The 23,504-nt window shown below is 38.8% G+C and overlaps 1 protein-coding gene across 4 annotated transcripts in view; it reads left to right on the top strand.

Annotated features, from left to right (window-relative positions):
• The window catches only part of DIP2B (disco interacting protein 2 homolog B), a 227,767-nt gene that overhangs the window by 136,622 nt on the left and 67,641 nt on the right, over positions 1–23,504 (top strand). For 3 of the 4 annotated variants that reach the window (XM_058742804.1, XM_058742805.1, XM_058742803.1), the window contains exons 4-5: positions 11,828–11,953; positions 22,795–23,007. In XM_058742804.1, coding sequence (XP_058598787.1) covers positions 11,828–11,953; positions 22,795–23,007 — 339 coding nt within the window. The remainder of the gene's footprint in view (positions 1–11,827; positions 11,954–22,794; positions 23,008–23,504) is intronic. The other variant, XM_058742806.1, reaches the window with a different exon arrangement.

Here is a 23,504-nt window from a genome sequence, read left to right as displayed (position 1 = left end):
TGTCCATATCTGCTGGTGTGTCTGGCCATCTGGCCATCCATCCATCCATCTATCTAAATAGGTAAGGGCACTTAGTGTTTGTTCTGCCCCTGATACGTAAAGCCCATCTATGCTACTTTTGCATCATGTCGTAACCACTTCATAAAAACAAGCCAAGAATAGGAATAGCTACTTTAAAACTGTAAAATAACACTTTCCAATTACCTCTTGGGAAAAGATGAAAAAAATAGTTCAGTGTTGTCCATAGATGTAGGGAAACGGGCACTCTCATATCCTCTCATACCTTGTTGATGGAAGTGTTACAAATGAGATTGAATTTTTTTAATATGGCTTTTTTATTTTTTAGAGAGAGTGTGCAAGTGAGAGAGGGACAGAGGGAAAGAGAGAGAATCTTAAGCAAAGCTCATGCTCAGCGTGGAGTCCAACATGGGGCTCCATCCCACAACCCTGAGATCATGACCTGAGCAGAAATGAAGAGTCGGACGTTCAACCAATTGAATTACCCAGGCGCCCCTTTTTGAATATGTTAATTGACCTTTATTCTTCTTCTATAACCTACCTGTCCAGTGCCTCAACTTATTTTTTAAAATTGAGCTGTTCTTTTTTTTTTTAATTTATTTACAAGAGTTTTTTTGTTTTTGTTTTTGTTTTTTTAATTCTAAGGATGCTAACATTTAAAATGCACTAGAGGTGTTAATATGAGTAGACAAGGCAAATCAACTAGAGGTGTAAGAATTAGAAAAGAAAAAGTAAAACTATATTTGTACTTGATACGATGTTTATTTAGAAAATCCAAGAGAGTGGGGGTGTCTGGGTGACTCAGTCAGTTAAGCTTCCGACTTTGGCTCAGGTTATGATCTTGCAGTTTGTGAGTTTGAGCCCCATGTCGGGCTCTGTGCTGACAGCTTGGAGCCTGGAGCCTGCTTCAGATTCTGCGTCTCCCTCTCTCTCTGCCCCTCCCCCGCTTGTGCTCTGTCTCTCTCTCTCTCAAAAATAAACATTAAAAAAAAAAAAAGAAAACCCAAGAAAGTCAATAACAAAGTTAATCTAATACAATAATTCAGTCAGGTAGCCAGATATAAAACTAGTTCAGAAATCAGTAGCCTTCATATATGCAAGCAATAACCAATTAAAAGATATAGTAGAGCAAACCTCACTTACAAAAGCAATAGAAAAGATAAGACATATTTAGGAAAAACTTAAGAAATGTATAAAGCCTTTACAAAGGAAACTTTAAGACTCTGAAAGACACAATATAGACATGATAAATGGAAAAGCATTCCTTGTTCTTTGATAATTCAACATCACAAAGATGGCAGGACTCCCTAAATTAGTTTATAAATTCAATCCAGTCCCAACAACATTATTAAATTTATTTATGGAGCCAGAAAACATGTTTTTGAAGTTCATTTGGAAAAATAAACATGTAAGAATAGGTAGGAAAACACTGAGAAAGAAAACCTATGAAGAGTAACTATACCTACTAGATATTAAAACATATTCACTCTAAGACTCTATAATTAAAACAGTGTGGTTTGGCAGACAAAGTGGCAGACAGACCATTAGAATAGAATAACATTGGAATAGAATAACAAGTGCAGAGGGGCACCGGGGTGGCTCAGTAGGTTAAGCGTCTGACTATGGCTCAAGTCATGATCTCATGATTTGTGAGTTTGAGCCCTGCATTGGGTTCTTTGCTGTTAGCACAGAGCCCATTTTGAATCCTCTGTCTCCGCCCTCCCCCCCCCTTTCTCTTTCTCTCTCTCTCTCTCTCTCTCTCTGTCTCTCAAAATAAATAAACTTTAGAATAACAAGTATAGAAATAGAACAAAGTACATCTGGGATTTAGTGTATAATAAAGATAGCATTGCAAATCATTGGGACAGAAATGTACTTTTTAATAGATGGTGCTAGGACACAGGGAAAAATATAAAGTAAATCCATATCTCATACCATATGCCAGGAAAAACTTCAAATGGATCAGAGATCTAGATTTAAAAAAAAAAAAAGGTAAGTACTAAAAGAAAACACCAGTGAATTTTTCAGTAACGTGGGTTTAGAGAAAGTCTTATGGGAAAACAGCTGGAACTCAAAATCCAGATGTGATGAAAGACTACATACAAAATGTTTTTACTGCAGTAAAACACACACACACACACACACACACACACATATATATATATATATATATATATATATATATATATATATATACACCGTCTTAAAAATTTTTTTTAATGTTTATTTATTTGGAGAGAGAGAGAGAGAGCGAGCAGGAACAAGGAAGCGAGCAGGGGAGAGGTAGAGAGAGAGAATCCCAAGCAGGCTCCACACTGTCAGCACAAAGCCTGACTCAGGGCACCATCTCACAAACCATGAATGACATCATGACCTTAGCCAAAATCAAGAGTTGGATACTTAACCAACTGAGCCACCCAGGTGCCCCGCCTTCAAAGTTTTTAAGTGTACATTTCCATATTAACTATATGCATATTGGTACACAACAGCTCTTTAGAACTCTTTGATCTTGCATGACTGAAACAGTGACAACTCACAACTCTCTGTTTCCCTCTCCCCCTAGTCTTACTACATCTAAGAATTTGAGTACTTTAGGTATCTCTTGTAAGCAGATTTTGGTTTTTTGTGATTGTTTTAGTTCACTTAACCTAATGTCCTCAAGATGCATCCATGTTGTAGCATGGGGGAAGATATCCTTCTTTTTTAAGGTTAAATAATAGTCCATTGTATATATCTAACACATTTTCTTTATACATTCATCCATTCATGGGCATTAAGGTTCCTTCCATGTCATGGCTGTTGTACATAATGCTGCATTGAACATTTGTGTGCAAATATCTCTTTGAGACCCTGCTTTCAGTTCTTTTGGATATATACCCAGAAGTGGGATTGCTAGATCATATGATAGTTTTATTTTCAGTTTTTTGAGAAACCTTCCATACTGTTTTCCATAACAGCTGCACCATTTCACAGTCCCACCAACAGTGTGCAAGGATCCTAATTTCTCCATGTCCTCACCAACACTTTCCTTTCTTTTTCTTCTCCCCCCTTTTGATTTGTTTTCTTTCCAGTAACTATCCTTTTTTTTTTTTAAGTTTATTTATTTATTTTTGAAAGAGAGAAAAAGCATGAGCAGGCAAGGGGCAGAGAGAGAGGGAGAGAGAGAACCCCAAGCAGACTCTTTGCTATTAGCACAAAACCTGACATGGAGCTTGAGATCATGACCTGAGCCGAAATCAAGAGTCGGACACCTAACTGACTGAGCCACCCAGGCCCCCTTGCAGTGGCTATCCTGATTGGTATGAAGAGATATGCCATTGTGGCTTTGACTTGCATTTCCCTGATGATTAGTGATGTTGAGCATCTTTTCATATGATTGTTGTCCATTTGTTTATCTTGTTTGGAGAAATGTCTGTTCGAGTCCCTTGGCCATTTTAAAATTGGGTTACTTGTTGTTATTGAGTTGTAAGTATTCTTTAAATATTCTGGACATTAGTGCCTTATCCAATACATGGTTTGCAAATATTTTCTCCCATTCCATAGGTTGCCTTTTCACTCTGTTGTTTCCTTTGTTGTGCAGAAGCTTTTTAGTTTGATGGAGTCCCACCTATTTTTGCTTTTCTTGCTTGTGCTTATAGTGTCATATCCAAGAAATGATTAACCCGTTCCAGAGTTATGAAGCTTTCCTTTTATGTTTTCTTCTAAGAGTTCTATAGTTTCATGTCTTATGTTTAAGTTTTTGATTTATTTTTAGTTAATTTTTTTTTACATTTATTTATTTTTGAGAGAGAGGGAGAGACAGAGCGTGAGCAGGGGAGGGGCAGAGAAAGAGGGAGACTCAAAATCCGAAGCAGGCTCCAGGCCCTGAGCTGTCAGCACAGAGCCCGACGCAGGGCTCAAACTCAAATCGCGAGATCATGACCTGAGCCGAAGTCGGACGCTCAGCCGACTGAGCCACCCAGGCACCCCTTTAGTTAATTTATATGGTGTATGGTATAAGATAAATGTCCAACTTCATTCTTTTATATGCAGATATTTCAGTTTCCTGGTAACATTTGTTGAAGAGACTGTCATTCCTAATTGAACAGTCTTGGCACCCTTGTCAAAGACCATTTAACCATACACACAAGGGTTAATTTCTGAGCTCTCTATTTTATTGCATTGGTCTATATGTCTCTCTTTCTGCCAACATTATACTATCTTGGTTACTCTGGCTTTCAGGAAATATATATATTTTGAAATCAGGAAATATACGCTTCCAGCTTTATTCTTCTTTCTTAAAATTGTTTTGGCTATTCTGAGTTCTTTGAGATTCCGTATACATTTTAGGATTTTTTTTCTGTTTCTTCAAAAGTGCCAGTGGATTGTTACAGGTATAGCATTAAATCTGTAGATCACTTATATTTTAACAATATTAACTCTTCCAGTCCATGAACATGGAATGTTTTTCCATTTGTTTCTTCTTTAATTTCCTTCAGCGGTTTTCATGGTATACAAGTTTTTTGCCTGCTTGATTGTGTTTATTTTAAAATTTTTATTATTTTTTATGCTACTATAAATGAGATTATTTCCTTCCTTTCCTTCTCAGATAGTTAATTGTTTGTGTTGAGAAACACAACTGGTTTTTGTATCCTGATTTTCTATCCTGCAGTTGTTGAATTTGCTGATTAGTTCTAACAGTTTGTGTACATGAATAAAATCTTTAGGATTTCCTATGTATAAGATCATGTCATCTGCAAACATAAATAATTTTACTTCTTCCTCTCCTTTTGTATACCTTTTATTTCTTTTTCTTGCCTAATTACTCTGACCAGGACATCCAGTACTATGCTGAAAGAAGTGGTGAGAGCAGGCATCTTTACCTTGTTCCTGATCTTAGAAGGAAAAGCTTTCAGCTCTCGCCGTTGACTATGTTGCTGGCTGTGGGCTTTTCGTTTATGAATTTTATTATTTTGAGAGAATGTCCTTCTATTCCTAGTTTGTTGAGTGTTTTTATCAAGCGTGTTGAGTTTTGTCAAATGCTTTTTCTGCATCTATGATGGTCATATAATTTTTGTCCTTCATTGTGTTAATGTAGAGTCTTACATTTGTTGATTTTCAAATGTTGAACATCCTTGCAACACAGGGATAAATCTCACTTGGTTATGGTACATAGTCATAAATATAAATATGAATATGAATGTTTTTATTTATTTATTTTGAGAGAGACAGAGACGGCGCGAGTTGGGGAGGGGCAGAGAGAAAGGGAGAGAGAGAGAGAATCCCAAGCAGACGCCACACTGTCAGCACAGAGCCCAGCGTTCAGCTCGAACTCATGAAACCGTGAGAACATGACCTGAGCCAAACCCAAGAGTTGGACGCTTAACCAGCTGAGCCACCCAGGCGCCCTGGTACATAGTCCTTTTCATGTACTGTTGAATTCAGGTTGACAGTATTTTGTTCCATATTTTTGCATCTGTATTCATCAGGGATATTGGTGTAGGGGTGTTTTTCTTTTCTTTTTTTTTTAATTGAAACATAGTTGACATACAGTGTTACATTAGTTTCAGATGTACAGCATGGTGATTGAACAAATCTATACATTATGCTATACTTACTGCAAGTGCAGTTGTCATCTGTCACCATACATCGCTATGACAATACCATTGACTATATTCCAGTGCTGTACTTTTTACCTTTGTGACTTATTCCATAACTAGAAGCCTGTATCTCCCACTCCCCCTTACCAACTTTAAAAAATTTTTTTAACTTTATTTATTTTGAGAGAGAGAGGGAGGGAGGGAGGGGCAGGGAGAGGGAGACACAAATAGGCTCTGTGCTGACAGAGCCCAGAGCAGCCCTTGAACCTACAAACCCTGAGATCATGACCTGAGCTGAAATCAAGAGCCAGATGCTTAACTGACTGAGCCACCCAGGCATTCCTTTCCTTTACTCATTTTTCTCATCTCCCTACTCCCCTCCCCTCTGCCACCATCAGTTTGTTCTCTGTGTTTATGGGTCTGTTTCTGCCTTTTAAAAAAATCTGCATTTAAGTTTTTTATTTATTTTAAAAATTTCAGTGTGATTATCATTCAGTGTTACATTAGTTTCAGATGTACAAAATAGCGGTTTAATAATTTTATACATTACTCAATGCTCATTATGATGTGTCATCACTGTACATTTTTTCGATATTATTGACTTCCCCATGCTCTACTTTTCATCTCTGTGACTTCTTTATTTTATAATTGGAGGTTTGTACCTCTTAATGCTCTTTATCTATTTTGCCCATCCCCCACCTGCCTCACCTCTAGCAACCACCAGTTTCTTAACTGCACTTAAGAGTCTCTTTGAGTTTTGTTTGTTCCTTTTTTTAGATTCCACACATAAGTGAAATCATATGGTGTCTGTCTTTCTCTGACTTATTTTACTTAACATGATACCCTCTAGGTTCATCCATGTTGTCGCAAATGGCAAGGTCCTATTATTTTTAATGGCCGAGTAATATTCCACTGTATATATATTCCGTATCTTTATCCATTCTGTCGATGGACGCTTGAGCTGCTTCTATATCTTGGCTATTACACACAATATTGCAGGAAGCGTGAGGATGCATGTCTTTTTGAATTAGTGTTTTTGTTTTCTTTGAGTAAATACCCAATAGTGGAATTACTGGACTTTTTGGTGTTTCTATTTTTAATTTTTTTACCTTGTTTTCCACAGTGGCTACACCGATTTACATTCCCACTGACAGTGTACCAGGGTTCCTTTTTCTCTACATCCTCACAAAACTTGGTATTGTCTTTTTCATCCTAGCCATTCTGACAGGTGTAGGGTGAGATCTCGAAGTGGTTTTGATTTTCATTTCCCTGTGGTTAGTGATGCTGCGTGTCTTTTTATGTCTGTTGGCCATTTGTATGCTTTCTTTGTAAAAATGTCTATTCAAGTTCTCTGCTCACTTTTTAATTGAATTATTTGTTTTTTGGTGTTGTGTAAGTCCTTTATATATTTTGGATGTTAACCCCTTCTTGGATATATCATTTGCAAATATCTTCTCCCATTCAGTGGGTTGCTTAGTTTTAGGGGGTTGTTGTTTTGTTTTATTTTGGATTTGTTTTGTTTTGTCTTGTTTTTTGCAGTATCTTTGTTTGGCTTTGGTTTTAGGGTAATGCTGGCCTCATAAAAATGAATTTGTATTTCTTCTTTTAAATGAGAAGTATTTCTTCTTTAGTTTTTTGAATGAATTTGAGAAAGGTTGCTGTTCTTTAAATGTTTTATAGATTTCTACGGTGAAACCTGGGCTTTTCTTCATTGGGAGGTTTTTATTACTGATTCAGTCTTCTTAATAGTAATTTGTCTGTTCTGATTTTCTCTTTCTTCATGATTCAATCTTAGTAGGTTGTATGTTTCTAGGAATTTATCCATTTTTTTAGGTTATCCAATTTGTGGTATAGTAGTAGTCTCATGGTAGTCTTATAATCTTTTTTATTTCCATGGTATCAGTTGTAATATTTCCTCTTTCATTTTTTATTTTAGTTATTTTACTCTGTATTTTTATTTTTTAATTTTTTAAAAATCTTTATTTCTGAGAGAGAGAGAGAGAGAGAGAGAGCGAGCATGAGCAGGGGAGGGCAGAGAGAGAGGGAGACACAGAATCCAAAGCAGGCTCCAGGCTCTGAGCTGTCAGCACAGATCCTGACGCGGGGCTCGAGCCTGTGAACTGGGAGATCATGACCTGAGCCCAAGTCAGACGCCCAGCCGACTGAGCCCCCCAGGTGCCCCTGTATTTTTCTTAATCTAGCTAAAGATTTGTCAGTTTTGTTCATCTTTTCAAAAAACCAACTTTTATTTTTGCTGATTGTTTTCTGTTTTTCAAATTTATTTTTTTTAATTTCTTTTATAATCCTTGTTATTTCCTCTTTTTACTAACTTTGGTTTTAGTTTGTTCTTTTTTGAGTTCCTTCAGTATAACATTAGGTTATCGATTTGAGATATTCCATAAAAATTTTTAAAAAACCTTCTGTGTGGCAATAAACTACCACAGTGTCAAAAGACAAATGACAGATTGAAAGAAAATATTTCTGACATTCAGAGATAAAGGGCTAGTGAAGAATTCTTAAAAATTAGGAGAAAATAAATGCAGAAACCCAGTAGAAAAATGATCAAGTGACATGAATATTTACTTTCACTTACCAACAAATATTAAATGGTCCTTAAATCTGATGTTTAATCTCATTAATGATAAAAGAAGTACAGGGGTGCTTGGGTGGCTCAGCCAGTTAAGCGTCCAACTCTTCATTTCAGCTCAGGTCATGATCCCAGGGTCATGGAACTGAGCCCCACATCAGGCTCCATGCTGAATGTGTGGAGCCTGCTTGGGATTCTCTCTCTTTCTTTCTCTCTCTCCCTCTCCACCCCCCTTCCCTTTGCCCCCTCCCCTGCTTGCACGTTCTCTCTCTCTCCAAAAATAAAGTAAATCTTAAAATAAAAAAAATAATAATAAAATAAAGGAAGTCCAAATTGAAAGTATACTGAGACACCATTTCTCAGCTACCAAACTGGTAATAGTCAAAAAGCCAAGATAACACATTCTGCTGTTGAGGCTATGAGGAAACAGACACATAGGCACATTGCTGATAGTAATACAGTATGATACAACTCTTTGGAGAGGAACTTGGCAAGATGCAGCAGAGTTTAAAATGTATTCACTTTTTGACTTAGGAGTCTCACTTGTTGGAATTGGCCCTGAAGATATACTCTCATCAGTATAAAAGTCTACTTGCACAAGACCCTTTGTTGTATTATTGTTTGTAATTGTAAAATATCGGAAACACTTAAATGCCCACACTTAGAATAGTTGAGTAAACTAACTTATATAATGGAGTGCTATGCAGCTTTAAAAAAAAAAAATGAAATGGGGCACCTGGGTGGCTTAGTTGGTTGAGCGTCTGATACCCCAATAGCACTGAGCACTCCTTCTTTTAAGGTCTTGGTTTCTAAATACCATTCTCCACTAAGAGAGGTCAGGGTTAGCTTAGTTGGTTGAGCATCTGATACCCCAGTAACACTGAGCACTCCTTCTTTTAAGGTCTTGGTTTCTAAATACCATTTTCCACTAAGAGAGGTCAGGGTTCCTTGGAGAAATGTTTAATTCTAGTGCTGGAGAAGGGAACATACCTGGAACATCTTATACCAGAGAACAAAAACTGCTCAAAATGATGGGAATATGTCAAAAGGACGTAAGAGCCAGTTTGATTTGGCCTCGTTGGTCAAATCTGGGGTATTAGGACCATCAAAATAAGTAATGGTAGTAACAATAGCCATAGAATAAAATGAGAGTCAATAGGTCTGTATTGATATAAATAAATTGGGAGAGAAAGGGATGCTTTTTCTTATAGTAGAAAAAGTAACTAATAAATACAGAAGGAATGATAGAGTTATTAAATCAATGTTTTGTAGCCATTATGGTAATAATTGATTCAGCCAAGAATCATCAATGAATGCTAAAACCAGTAGGTAAAAGTTCAATGAAGTATGTAATATTTATATCATCTGAAAAACATTCACCCATAATTTATTTGTTAATTACACTAAGGGAAGAATAATAACCTTACAATGAATTACTTTAGTAGACATCATCTTAACCAAGTAATCAGTTACTATCACCAGTAATAGGGCAGACACTTCCTGACATCATGTTTCAAGAAGACATATTACTTCTGTGGTATTCCTACCAAAATGTATAACCTGAATCTAATTATGAGGAATATCAACAAACTAAAATTAAGGGACATTCTACAATATAATTAGTCTGTACAATAATGTCAAGGCAATGAGAGACAAAGGTTAAGAAATGTTCCAGATTATAGGATAATAGAGAATTGTGACAACTAAACGTAATGTATGATTCTGTGTCAGGTCCCAGATCAGGAACAAAGGAGGAAAAACTATAAAGTGCATTACTGGGGAATAAGTAGGCTAAGTTGGAATATTGTGGGTGACATAATAATTTGTATCAGTATTTAATTTATTGATTTTGGTAAATGTATGATAGCTATATAAGAGTAAAATCATCGGGTGTCTCGGCTCAGTTGGTTAAGTGTCCGATTCTTAATTTCGGCCCAGGTCACAGTCTTGTGGTGGTGAGATGGATCCCCATGTTGGGCTTCGAGCTGGGTGTGGAGGCTACTTGAGATTCTCTCTCTCCCTCTCCCTCTGCCCTTCCCCTGCTTGCACTAGCTTCTCCCCCTGCTCAAAAAAAAAAAAAATCCTTGTTCTTAGGAAATACACCTCAGCAATTGGAATTAATCCTACAAAAATAGGATTAGACGTATGTACTAAGGTGAAAATACTGAATTCTTTTGCTGTGAATCGTTGCCAAGAATAGTAGCAAAACTTTGGAAACAGGTTGCTTAAATAAATCATGGCACAGACATACAGTGGAATTCTATGCAACCTTTAAAATTATGTTATAGGTTTGTATTTACACAGAAAGATGTTTCTGGTTATATTAGTGAAGGTTTTTGTTGTTGTTGTTGTTGCATGAAACAGGCCAGCTCAGGCTACCTTAAATAGCTAGAGTAGGTCATAGAAGCGAAGCAACAGTTGAGAAATCCCTAGAAAAGGAGAGACAGCTTCCAGGGTTTCAACCCTGAAGTTTAAGGACATTCCTTTTCTCTAGGGAATTATCATTAAAGTGACTCAGTTCTAGAACCTGCATTTTCTTGACTTATTTCAAATTCTTCCACACAGACCCCCATAAAAGGATCTGATAGGTCCAGCTGTTATAAGAGGTACATTTACATAGCACAGACAGGCCTCCTAGGATAGTTTGTCCCTCAACTGGGCCCATCCCTGAGAAGAGGAAATTCTTGAGAACTAGGAAGCTACTTCAGTTATCTACCTTCATAGGATTTTGTAAGAGTTTTAAAAAATCTCAAAGGAGAACACCAAAGACTATGAATAGTATGATCCTTTTTTTACAGAAATGTAGAGCACATTTTATGGCGGGAGTGGACAATCAAGTGTTCTGTTGGGAAATGTTAATTTTGACACCCCTATTAGACTTCTTTTTTTTTTTAATCTTTATTTATTTTTGAGGGAGAGAGGAGAGTGTGAGCGGAGCAGGGGCAGAGAGAGAGGGAGACAGAGGATCCAAACTGGGATCTGCTCCAACAGCTGACAGCCCAGTGCAGGGCTCGAACTCATGAACCGTGAGATCATAACCTGAGCTGAAGTTGGGCACTTAACCGACTGACCCATCCCGGTGCTCTAAGGTTCCTTCCTCTTGGACTTCAAGGGGAGAACTGAATTCTCTTGTGGCCACAGTGGCAAACAAGTACCATCAGCTCTTATATTTTTCTAGATCAGATTCAGCCCTTCTGATCCTGTAGTAGAGAACTGAGTGGTCTCAACCACTTTCAGGCAGTTAAACAAATCCTAAGCTTCTTTTCCTGAAGAACAGTGAGTGTCTTTTAGCTATCTGCACAGCACTCATTCCATTCAGAGGTAGGATCCCTGCCTGGCACAGGGGCATGTTAGACCCCTTTGCCTTTCCCCACCCCTGCCTATCTCCACTAGCCCCTTGTTTGCTCTTAAAGCAGTCACATAATCATTCTGGGCTTCATTTTCCTTCTCTGTAAAATTATCCTTGACTTCTTTCTTTTTTTGTCTCTTCTTTTTCATTTTTATTTTAATTGTTACAACACAAATTGTAACTAAAAATCACCTAAATATCCCTTTTCAACAGTTGAGGCAGTAATAGTTCAGCCCACAGAAGTAATCACTTTAAGAACCAAGAGCTAATGAATGCAAATGTTTAATCTTTCAGATATCCATACAGAAGCAGTTCAAGCCGCACTGGCAAAGCATAAAGAACAGAAAATGGCTTTGCCTATGCCAACCAAAAGGCGGTCCACATTCGTCCAGTCTCCTGCAGATGCCTGCACACCTCCTGGTAGGTTTGTCAGAACCTTCCTCTCTGACAGTTACTCCTGTGATGTTCCTGACATAAGTTCTGCTTTGTCTTTTCTGAGGTAGGAGCCTGCACTTTTCCTCGTCATCAAGGTGTCTAAGAATACACATTGAAGACACAAGTTTTGATTGTCACATTACAAATGCATACAGAAAGAAGCCTTAACAATAATGCTATTTAAAAAAAAAAAAAGTTTTCCTTCCGAATTTTCAGCATTTCCTTAATACAACCCCCAAACTCAAGTAGTCATAAATAAACACAGGCCAAAGCTTAGGGTCTTAGAAAATCCTTCTGTGGTTTAATAGCTATTTTCGTTGACCTCTAAAATATGACCATGGTCATAATTTCTTTAACAAATTTATACTTCTCAATCAGATGCTTTGGCTCTACAGAATAAGTGCATTTGGGATAAAGTTTTGTGTGTCATTAAAGACGGAGTGAGAGCAGTCATGCAAAGGTTTAAGGGATCTGAAAAAATATATATAAGTGTGTTTGTGTGTGTGTTAATATATTTTGTATACATTTATATATTTTTAAGAACCCACTTTTTATAATGGGTTCAAGATCAGAGAGAACTAAGTGTCTTCATCCCTTTCTCATTCCCCAGACTTGGACTCTCTACCCGAAGAGTTATATAATTTTCTATTTGAGGAGCAACCGGAACAACTTTAAGTTGTCTTGTTTATTCAGAATCTTTCCCAAAGTTTCGAAAAGCCTTAAGATTTTTTAGATGAAATCCCAGACAAGATCTCCCTGTAGACCGCTGAGACTAAACATAATAAATCTGTCCCGGAGCCTCAATATAGTGTCTGTGTGTCTCCTGTCCTGTTACTAGTAATGAAATCTTTGGGGGGAAAATTTTCCCTGTAGTTTGGGTCTAGAGGACTTACCATATCTTTGGGGAGAAGGTTACATCATTGTGATTGACTGTGATTCACAGCTGTCAAGTTGAGCTGTTTCCGCTGGTCTGGGTTCATATTAATAGTTTTCTGCTAGGTTTTGGCTAACTTCTCAGAGCATTTGGGTGTGCTGTGAGCTCATTAACTGTGTGTGCTTCTTTTCCTTACATCTGTGGTGTCAATATGTTTGAGAGAGAAATAGCTCTGTGGCTTCAAGTGTTTCTCAAAACGTAACACAGGATACCTCTAGCAGACCTTCACAGTGAAAGACATTTTGTGTCTGTAATGGTGCGTACTTCCAGCCTATTCATTCAAAATCTTGGCTGGCTTCCCTTCCACAGTAGTATAGCACCAGTTGGGTCCTGATAGACAAAGGGGCCTCTCAGACCCGGAGCAGTTCCTCGTGGGCAGATGCTGCCGCAGCGCGGCTGAGGGCTCAGTTGTAATAAATGGCAAAGGGTAGGGAGCACGTGACTCGTACTTCTTAGAAACAGGCCTCTCCATAGCTGTAATAAAGAAATACAGCTCTACAGTAAATAGTCTGCTCTCATGGCCTTGGGTTAAATGTGAGAGTGCAGCAAAGGATCTTGAGAATGCTCGGAAGGAATGGAAACCTTTTTTATCCCCTTACAAAAGTCACTGCCCGAGGGGACATTACCAACTCCAGCAACAAAATCGTGGCTGTTCACTACTGAATGAGACCATAGTCCTTGGGAATTCACTACAGGCCTGTTTCTGAACACTAATGTTGTACTGCAGCCTTACAGAGGTGGCATAATGTTCCTGATCACCTTATGTGTCTTCATAATTTCATGATTATAAAGGTACGATCCTCTCTCCTAAGACCTTTATTCATCAGATCAGAGTAACGAAAAGGTCTCCTATCTGTTTATCTCCAGAGCTAAGGATCTCTGAATAGCATATGAGAAACCTTAATGTACTACTAGGGACGTGCATGTTGTCATATAGAAGAGGAATTCTCTCTCATCATGAAGAAACATTGAGAGCACCCTACAGAGTGATTTCTCACACGGCCCCCACACAGAGCTAGATCCTGATGCTCTCATTCTGCAGCTGCGCACACGCCTGTGTCTAGCGTGAGGAAATGTGCAAGAGCTGTATCATAAGGCATCCATCAGCACTTTTCATTTTAGGGAATGGAATTTGCTGTTCCCCAGTTAGGGGATTCAGATTCCATTCTCTCCAAGCTCCTGAGAACCACTGGTTAGATCCTTGGCTGTGTCCTCTTCCTACTGCAGTTTAATCCTGTGTCACTGTCTCCCTTTATCTTGCACTGAGAGCCCCTGAAACACTGAAGTCTAGAAGAATGCTGAGGCTGCCCTGAGGGTTGGGGAGGAAGAGGAGGACCTTAATTATTGCTGGTTATAGGCAGTTTTAAAAAAATCAGTTCTGGGCAGCTATACAAATGACCTTGCCATGGCACTCTTTCTAGAAAAGTTGTACTAACCTTGCAGGGAAAAATTAACCTCAGATTTTATAGTAATTTAGTCACGTTGCCCTTTGTGCACTGTCTGAGCGGTCAGGATGCACGTCACAAAGCAAGTTTGCAGTCAGGGCCGTCACTGTGCACGTGCTGTCCCGTGTGAACCCAGTTCCTGGGATACCTGCGAAAGCGCACTAGCCAGTGAGGCTCTTTGGGGCGCACCCAACACATAACTGTTGGCATTACTAAACTGATGAAATTTTAGAGCTATTTTTGGAAGGATTTAATAAAAAGGATTTAAGAAGTAAAATATGTCATAAATCTTGGCTTTATTCATAGTATTACATAGGATGGAAAATATGGTATAAATAGTGGCCATGGGAAATAATTGGCTTTTGTTCACATATCATTTGGAAATAATAAAGTGTCACTCAACCTAAAATTTGTTTATTGATATGTACGCTGGTTTTTATCTTATGGATTGGAAAATTTAAATTCTCAGAGTTGGTAGCAAATTACGGTTGTTTAGTGCCTGTGGCCTTTTCAGTCTCTTAGACTGCTTGAATTACTGCCATCCAGTTCCCTTTATGTGCTGAAATCATTTACTAATGTCATGAGGCCATTACCTCAGCTCTTTCTTTGTAGGGATTCTTTGTGTAATTCTGTTTCTCATTCATACCGATAAACAAAATGCGAAACTGCAGCATATATTGTTTTCCCCTCTAAATTTTTTCTGCATCCTTGTGGACTTACCCTGTGCTTCATTCGGAGGGTACTCGGATGACCAAATAGACCACATGATGACCCCAGAGCACAGAAAGCTATTTCAGCTGGCTTGGGTAGAATGAATTTATGTTCCTGTCCCACACAGGGCCCTGCTTGGCAGTGACCGCAGTAGTAATTCCTAGGGTCAGATAAGGAGGAATTTACAACTTAAAAAGTATAACACTATCCCAGGTCTGTTCATGGGCATCACTGTCGTCTACAGAAATGCAGGGATATTATTGCAAGCAAATTAAATAGCTGTTGCCTTCTGAGAGCTTATAGCCCCAAACATGTTTTAGTCAGTTAATTTAAATTAAAAGAGAATACCTATGTGAATTGCCAACTTGGGGAATTTTCCCCAAACATTCTAATTTCATTCAGAAGTGCAAAATAGAGTTGGCAAATCAGACCCCTATAAATGTGCTCTAATTAATAGACTTGGATCATGTTAATAGCATACTTTCATTATTGGTGTGGGTTATGAGCAGTGGTCTGCAGTTACTTGGGAGACCAGTAAATATTCAATATTCTTTAAGCCAAAGCACAGTAAAAACCCACTTTGATAGACTGAATTTATTTCAACAGCTAATGGTAAAATTTACAGCTTGCCAGTAAAACTGATTTCATAGTTACCGTTTATTGAGTAGCCTTGTGTACTAGTTAAAGAGCTAAGTGCTTAGCACATATTTTTTTTCTCCATTGCCCTCTGTCCCATTTTACAAATGAGAAAACAGGTTTAGAGAAGCTCAATAATTTGCATAAGCTTTGTTAGCTGTGTAGTCAGTTAGATAATCTGAAAATTCTCTCCTAGAACAGAGACAAGAAAACTTCCCATTAGAAACTCTAGATAGACTAGAACCAGTTTCCTTTTAAATACACACAGGAGAGAGAGAGAGACAGAGAGAGAAAACAGTCACTGAACATCAGAATGCTGAGATGGTGCTCGCTTTATCTGTCCTGGGGAGCGGGGAGGCAGGAAAGAAGGGGCTTAAATAAATTCTAATTACCATAAGGATAAAAAAGATAAAACCTTGGACCTATGTAAGCTGGCTCAGTTGGTAGAGCGTGTGACTCTTGATCTTGGGGTTGTGAGCTTGGGCCCTACGTTGGGCCTAGAGCTTACTTAAAAAAAAAAAATAATAATAATAATAAATAATAATAATAATAAGTTGGTTGTTGGAATTGAGATCCCTGGAGGGACTTACAGCTTCAGCAGAAAAATGAACTAGAAAAAATTAACATGCCAGCGAAAGAAAATGTTGTTAAGAAAGCTTGAGTTGTGCCTGGCCTTGGGATAACAGAAGCTGGGACCTTCCCTAAGAATTTGGGGTCAAGTGGGTTCTAGGTTTGAATTTCACTATACTGCCTGGTAAGAACTAACATTAAAAAAATGGCCTTTGGACTGATGATAACCTTGAGACACAAATAGTTTCTGGAAGGATACAACGTCAACCCAGGGATTTAGGATTCCAGAGATAAAGATCCACTGAATTTTGTGAGTAAACAGTCCAAAAATAGAAAACACTCACCATGAGAGAGAATAGAAAAAGAACAACAACAGCAAACAGCAGAATTAAGACCCTTAAGAACTGATTTGCCCAAGAGCTCTCAGTCGCAGAGCTAAGGTCGGAATTCAGACGAGTCTGACTTTAAAAGCCCATTCTCTAAACCACTTGGTATATCGCCTCTCCTTCTACCATAGTGTCAAGTAAATATTTTGCGGTAAATCTGGAGCTCTAGCAGTTGCTGCATGTTTGATTGAACTTTTCAAATAGGCAATAAGTTTTTAAAAATCTCTTTTTTTTACCTAAACACAGTTGACCCATGGGCAATACAATTTGAACTGCGTGGGTCTGCTTATATGTGGAATTTTTACAATGTAGTATTGTAAATATGTTTTCTCTTCTTTATGATTTTCTTAATATTTTCTTTTCTCTAGATTACTTTATTGTAAGAATACAGATATAATAGGGGCACCCGGGTGGCTCAGTCAGTTAAGCATCTGACTTCAGCTCAGGTCATGATCTCACAGCTCGTGAGTTCAAGCCCTGCGTCTGGCTCTGTGCTAACAGCTTGGAGCCTGGATCCTGCTTTGGATTCTGTGTCTCCCACTGTCTCTGCCCCTCCCCCACTCATGCTCTGTCTCTCAAAAATAAATACACATTAAAAAAATAGAATACAGATATTTGTAAAATACAAAATATGTGTTTGTTGCTTATATTATATTATCAGTAAGTTAAGTTTGGGGGGAGTCAAAAGTTATACACGGGCTTTCAGCCATGCATGGGGCCAGTACCTCTAACCCCTGTGGTGTTCAAGAATCAACGGTAGTTTTTTTGTTTTGTTTTGTTTTTTTTTTTTTCAACGTTTTTTATTTATTTTTTTTTTGGGACAGAGAGAGACAGAGCATGAACGGGGGAGGGGCAGAGAGAGAGGGAGACACAGAATCGGAAACAGGCTCCAGGCTCCGAGCCATCAGCCCAGAGCCTGACGCGGGGCTCGAACTCACGGACCGCGAGATCGTGACCTGGCTGAAGTCGGATGCTCAACCGACTGCGCCACCCAGGCGCCCCAAGAATCAACGGTAGTTTTTAAAAAACTTTTATTTATTTACTAGGAGAGAGAGAGAGAGAGAGAGAGAGAGAGCTTGTGCGTGCACCCATATTTGCGTATAAGCTGGGGAGGGGCAGAGAGAGAAAGAGGGAGAGAATCCCAAGCAGGCTTCATACTGTAAGCATAGAGCCCAACCAACAGTGCGATCATGACCTGAGCTGAAATCAAGAGTTGGATGCTTAACCAACTGAGCCCGCTCAGGCACCCCAAGGGTCAACAGTATTTGTAATATTAATTCATTTTGTGAACTGTTTTTTCATAGACATGGAAAAATACCTAGAAAAACAGTGTTTGGAGATCCTTATAGGTAGAGTGACCCTAGAGTAATTATTAACAGTGAGTGCCCCTTCTCTCAGAGGGATTCCAGTTTGGACATTAATGGTCCAAACTCATGAACCTGCCAGTCAGGTTTTACATAGTTATTTTTGATCCCAGCCAAGCTTCTGTGCACCCAGACACATTACTGTGGGATGCCAAAATATCTCTTAGATAGTTCTGAAAGTCTCCCTAACCCTTGTCTGGTGAATCAGACACCCTGGTTGGGTATAGTGCTATATCAAGCTGCCCAGAATTTGCAGCCCAAGGTTGGTTCAAGATTGGCCTGCTTCCAGAACTAACCTTCTAATCTTCTCTTCCATATATGCTTTTACTCCTAGGTTGCTTCTTCCTCTTGGATCTCTAAAGATTTTTCTTTTCTTGTCTGCATAGAAACTCCACTTGCCTTTCTTGAAGGTTCTGGAAGTCCTTAATTCCTCTGACCCAACAATGCAAGAGAACATGATATTTTCCTGCCTGATGTCTTTCCACTCTACTTACCCGAAATACACAAAAATTCTTTCCATGATCTCTAGAATATCATGCACTAACCGTCCTAGTGGTTGTTTCCTTTATTTGTTCTTTGAAGCTCCTATTTCTTGGCCTGGCTTATGTGGTATATTTTGTAGTAGTTATTAGGATAAGATCTTTCTTTTGGTGAGTCTTGACTTAGCTACTGTTCTAAGCTGATGTCTGGGCCTAATTTTGGTATCAGCTGTCAGAGCCCAGTGGCAGTCACTGTCTTTCCAAGAACTTGTCCAGTTTGCACAGTACCCCTCAGATTGTGTAGACTGACTGAGATGTTACCATCCTCTCACCAAGCCACCATTTTCACCCCCGTGAATCTTTTTTAATGAGTTCTTTTGACAGCTTTATTAAATTACAATTGACATACAATAAACATACTTAAAATGTGTAGTTTGCTAAGTTTTCGTATCAAAACCGTGAAGCCATTACCACAATTAAGAAAATGAGCGGTATCCATCATGCCCCCCCAAATTTCCTCATAATCCCTTTGTAATCCTACTTCTCTCCATCTCCATGATCTGTTTTCTGTCATTAGACATTAGTTTGGATTTTCTACAGTTTTGTATAAATAGAATCATACTTTGTTGTACTTTTTTTTGAGGGAAGAGGTCTGTCATATTTCACTCCACATAATTATTTTGAGATTCAACCATGTTGTTTTGTATAGCAGAGGCTCATTCCTTTTTATTGCTGAGTAGTATTCTGTCCTATAGATATACCTTTTGTTTCTCCTTTCAGTTCTTGATGGACATTTAGGTAGTTTCCAGTTTTTTCCTATTAAAATAAAGCTGCTATGAACATTCACCAACAAGTCCTTGTATAGATATATGCTTTCATTTCTCTTGGGTAGATATGTAGGAGTGGAATGAATAGATTATTCCACTAGTAGGTGGAATTGGTAGGTGTTTAAACTTTTAAAATAAACATTTTTAGATATAAAAGCTGTATTTTCTGCCAAAAAGAGGGATGTCATTTCCACACATGGCTAATGACAAAAAGTGCTACAGTGCTCAAAGACAGCAAATTTGGGACCTTTCTCCCCTTAAAATCAACAAGCTAATTGTTATATATGTTTTGTAATTGGTTAGAAATGGATTTTATAGGCTTCTGCCTATCAGTATAAAATGGTGCTGTGTTAAAACCATACTAACTAAAAACTGAAGAGCAAAGCGTGTTTTCAAAATTATTTTCTGTTTTAGAGGACCTATTGTATTCATCTTATACAAGAGTTTAAGCAAGGGACCTTAGTTATGATGGATAAGAGTTGTAAGTTCATGTTCAACTGGAGCAGAATCAGTGAGAAAATATTTCTATTATCATTAATTTAATCTTGCCAAAATTTCTACTAATCCACAGCAATTTCTTGGGTGACAGTTACTTAACAAAACAAACCAAAAAAGCTACCAAATAAACATATCAATATTTAAGGGAGCTTGTTTTTTTGTTTTGTTTTGTTTTGTTTTTTAAGATACCGTCTTGGAGCAGTGCTTACGTTTTGTGCATTAAGATACACGATCTGCTGAAAGCTTTGCACAGCCAGTTTTGTGCCTGTGAGCTAACCTAGAATGGATGATTCAAGGAAGAGAAGGGGAACCAATATTTATTGGCCAACTGCTATGCACTGCCACTGCTGGGGGTGTATTCTGGACAATGTCTCATTTTATGGTCTCCTGTGCATTTAGCACAAAGACCCTTAAGAGCCCAGTGCTGTCTACTTGTCCAGCCTCATCTTCCATCAGAATTGGAAGTAACTGCTGTTGCGTCCTGTGCTGCAGCCAGTCCCGTTTCTTTCAGGTCCTCGGATGTGCCTTGTTTTCTGTGCCCTCCCCACTTCCTCACATGCTGTTCCCTCTGCCTGGCTCTTTTGCTCCCCCTACCTCCATACGCTTTAGAGCCGATAGCTACTTACCCTTCTGGCCTAGGTTTAGGTCTCACTTCCCTGGGTGTCTGCACTGTAAGACACTAAGTCCTATTGGAGTAGGGACATGTCTTCCTTGTTCACCATTTTATTCTTACCAACTAGTGTAGTGCTTAGTAGTATTTGTCGAATGGATAAACAAGCAAACCTTCTCAGGTGGATAATGTTATTCCCCAAGTCACATAGCTTATGAGGGGTGGACCCCAGAGTTCAAATGGAAAACAGACACCAAGCCATGTTTTTTCCACTACACTGAGCCGCCCACAGTTGTAGTCACTAAACACGGAGGAGGACTGGCAGGCAAACAAGGTCATTGAATTGAAACAATGCACCTAGTGACATAATTGATCCAGTATAGAAACACAATGAAGCCAATTTGCTGTAAACCTAATCATGAAAATACTGGTTTTGCTATCTTTTGAAAATTGGGTTATTCTGATTTTAGACTTAATGCAGTTTAAAATAAATGATGCAATAAAGACAGCCTGCAAATCCAGTGGAGTTTGTTAGGGTCCTGAGATGTATTACCCTGAAAATACTTTGTTCTTAGGGTCAGATACACCTGTTCCACACCGCCCACCCATTGATCTTTTCTTTATCATGTTTACAAAGACAGAAATCTCTGCCTCCCAAGGTACATTTGAAATGTTGGAATATTTTTTGAGAATTATGCAAACCTCGTTCCTTAAATAAAAGGTTACAGATGGTGTTACTTTTCTTTCTCTGTATTTTCCTTAAGTCACTCTCCTTTTGTATTCTAGATCTCTTTCTCCTTTAAAGAACCTCGTCAGTTTATCCCTTTGGGGTCTGGTCACTGTTTCCCTCTCCAGCCTCATATTTTGCCCCTTACTCCTCAAAGTCTTTGCTCCATTTACATAGGAATACTTGAATTCCTCCCCCGGGATTGGTGCCCGTCTTGTGAAACCCTTTCTTACCCCGTTTCTCAGCGTCTCTTGAAGTCTTGTGAGATAGTCTGTAGGATTGTGTCTCCTGTACTGGACTGTAAGCTGTTTGAGGGCACTCTCTCCCAAGAACTTATACATCTCAGAATCCCCAGAACCTGGCATAGTTCCCAGCACATACTGTAGTTATGTAGTGCATTGTGAAAATAATCAGTCGTGGGCCTCATACTTCCTTCAATATGAGATGATAAGTTGGAAGTGGTTCGGAGCAGGAAGCAAAAATGTGGTCATTATTTTAACTCTTACTTCCTTGCTTGCTTTGGACATGCAGAATCTGACTTCTAGATTAATTTAGTCTTTTGTGGTTCAAATTTCCATTGTCGAGCAGCATTCTAGCCCTGTTAGTTGGTTATCTCTTTGGCTCATTGAACCAAAGTCGAACGCAGACTTACAGTTTCACCTGAGTTAGAGTGCTCAGCAGGACTAACCACAGAATGTTTTATTTTTTTAAAAATTAAATGATATCCAATCCATAGGCCATTAATTATAACCTCCAAAATCACGTAGAAGGGTGGGTCTCAGATCAGACCAAATGCCCCCTTAACTTCTATGCCTCTGAAGCTGAGAGCCTTGAAATAAATTCTTGACTTCTGCTTCCATTGGCTGTCCTATATTTGGTTGAACTTTTCCTTTTTTATTTTCTCAACATGCTTTTCTAATTTAGGCCTTATTTCCCTGAAGTCAGAGCCAGGCCAAATACAGTAAATTTGTATCAGTAAGTTTCTCACAGTTCTTGGAGAGTTAAGGAAAGCCATACAGATCGGGGCCGTCCCCTGTCACGTTTGGAAGGCTTACCTGTGCTGAGTGACCACTTGCCGCTAAAACCGTGAATGCCTCCAGGCCGAGCACTGTTTCTAATTCCATCTCTAGTTCCCCCAGCACCCAGCCCACTGTTTGACACTGAAGCTGTTATTAACAAAAGTAAATTTTTATATCACCCTATTAGGATCATTGCCTGTTGAGTAGACACTAATTAGTAAGTACTTGTCAAAATCAGTATAGCAGCCTATCACACGGTTCTCTAATTAAGAGGTCGAGGGAGCCATATAAGCACTTCAGTATTACTTGAATATAAATAGATAAGCCAGAAAAATTCAGATCCTGATTCAGTTCAGAACAGAAAAGCATGCAGTTTAAATGTTCCAAAAGGGATTTTTTAAGAACTTAAAATTACCTATAGATTTAGGCTGTTTTGTGTTTTCAGGCTTTGGTCTGTAGACCTTTCTTTGAGATTCTTGAGAACCTTTACACACTAATCTGCCTTGAGAATGTGAATATTTTGCTGGTATCAAAATTGAATGTGTTGATCAATGAGTAAGAACTGAAAGGTCTCTGTTCTAGGCAGGATCGAGAACTTCTTTTTTTCTAATTCCACACAGACACGTCTTCGGCCTCTGAGGATGAGGGCTCTCTGAGACGCCAAGCTGCGCTCTCTGCTGCCTTGCAACAGAGCTTACAGAATGCTGAGTCCTGGATCAACCGTTCAATTCAGGGATCGTCCACTTCTTCATCCGCATCTTCTACGCTGTCCCATGGAGAGGTCAAAGGAACCAGTGGGTCTCTAGCTGATGTATTTGCCAATACCCGAATAGGTAGGAGCTGGATCTACCCGAGCAGCCCAAGTCATGTTCCATTTGGCTCCCAGCATCCAGGAAATAGTTTCTGATTTGTATTAGTTTTTTCAGAGTGGCCTAAGAAATAAAATTAGAAAGAACATAACAGTTAATGGGGCAAAGAAGGAAACACCAGCAGTACATTTGGAGTGATAGGTATCATCTGCATTATTGGTGCATAGTATTGCCCACCTGAAGCCATAGCTATTTCCATAAGCAATACTCAAGCCGCAAGATATAACACCAGTCTTAGTGTGGGTTTATCCCTGTTGGAGAATATTCCACATATTAAAAGGTGTTAAAATATGTAACATCTTAGATTTTCCTAGGATTGTTACCTGTGTTTTCTCAAACAGAAAAACATGAAACCTGAGCAAATTCTGCACTAATATCAGTGAAGCTCCTTGTCTTTAGCATAAAGACTGGATTTATGGTCCTTGCTGCTGTGTTATTGCTACAACTGGAGTGTGCAGGCT

This window comes from Neofelis nebulosa, chromosome 8 (assembly GCF_028018385.1).
Source record: "Neofelis nebulosa isolate mNeoNeb1 chromosome 8, mNeoNeb1.pri, whole genome shotgun sequence".
Taxonomy (NCBI): domain Eukaryota; kingdom Metazoa; phylum Chordata; class Mammalia; order Carnivora; family Felidae; genus Neofelis; species Neofelis nebulosa.
Note: the sequence above shows the minus strand (reverse complement) of the source record. Positions and strands in the feature narration are given on the sequence as shown.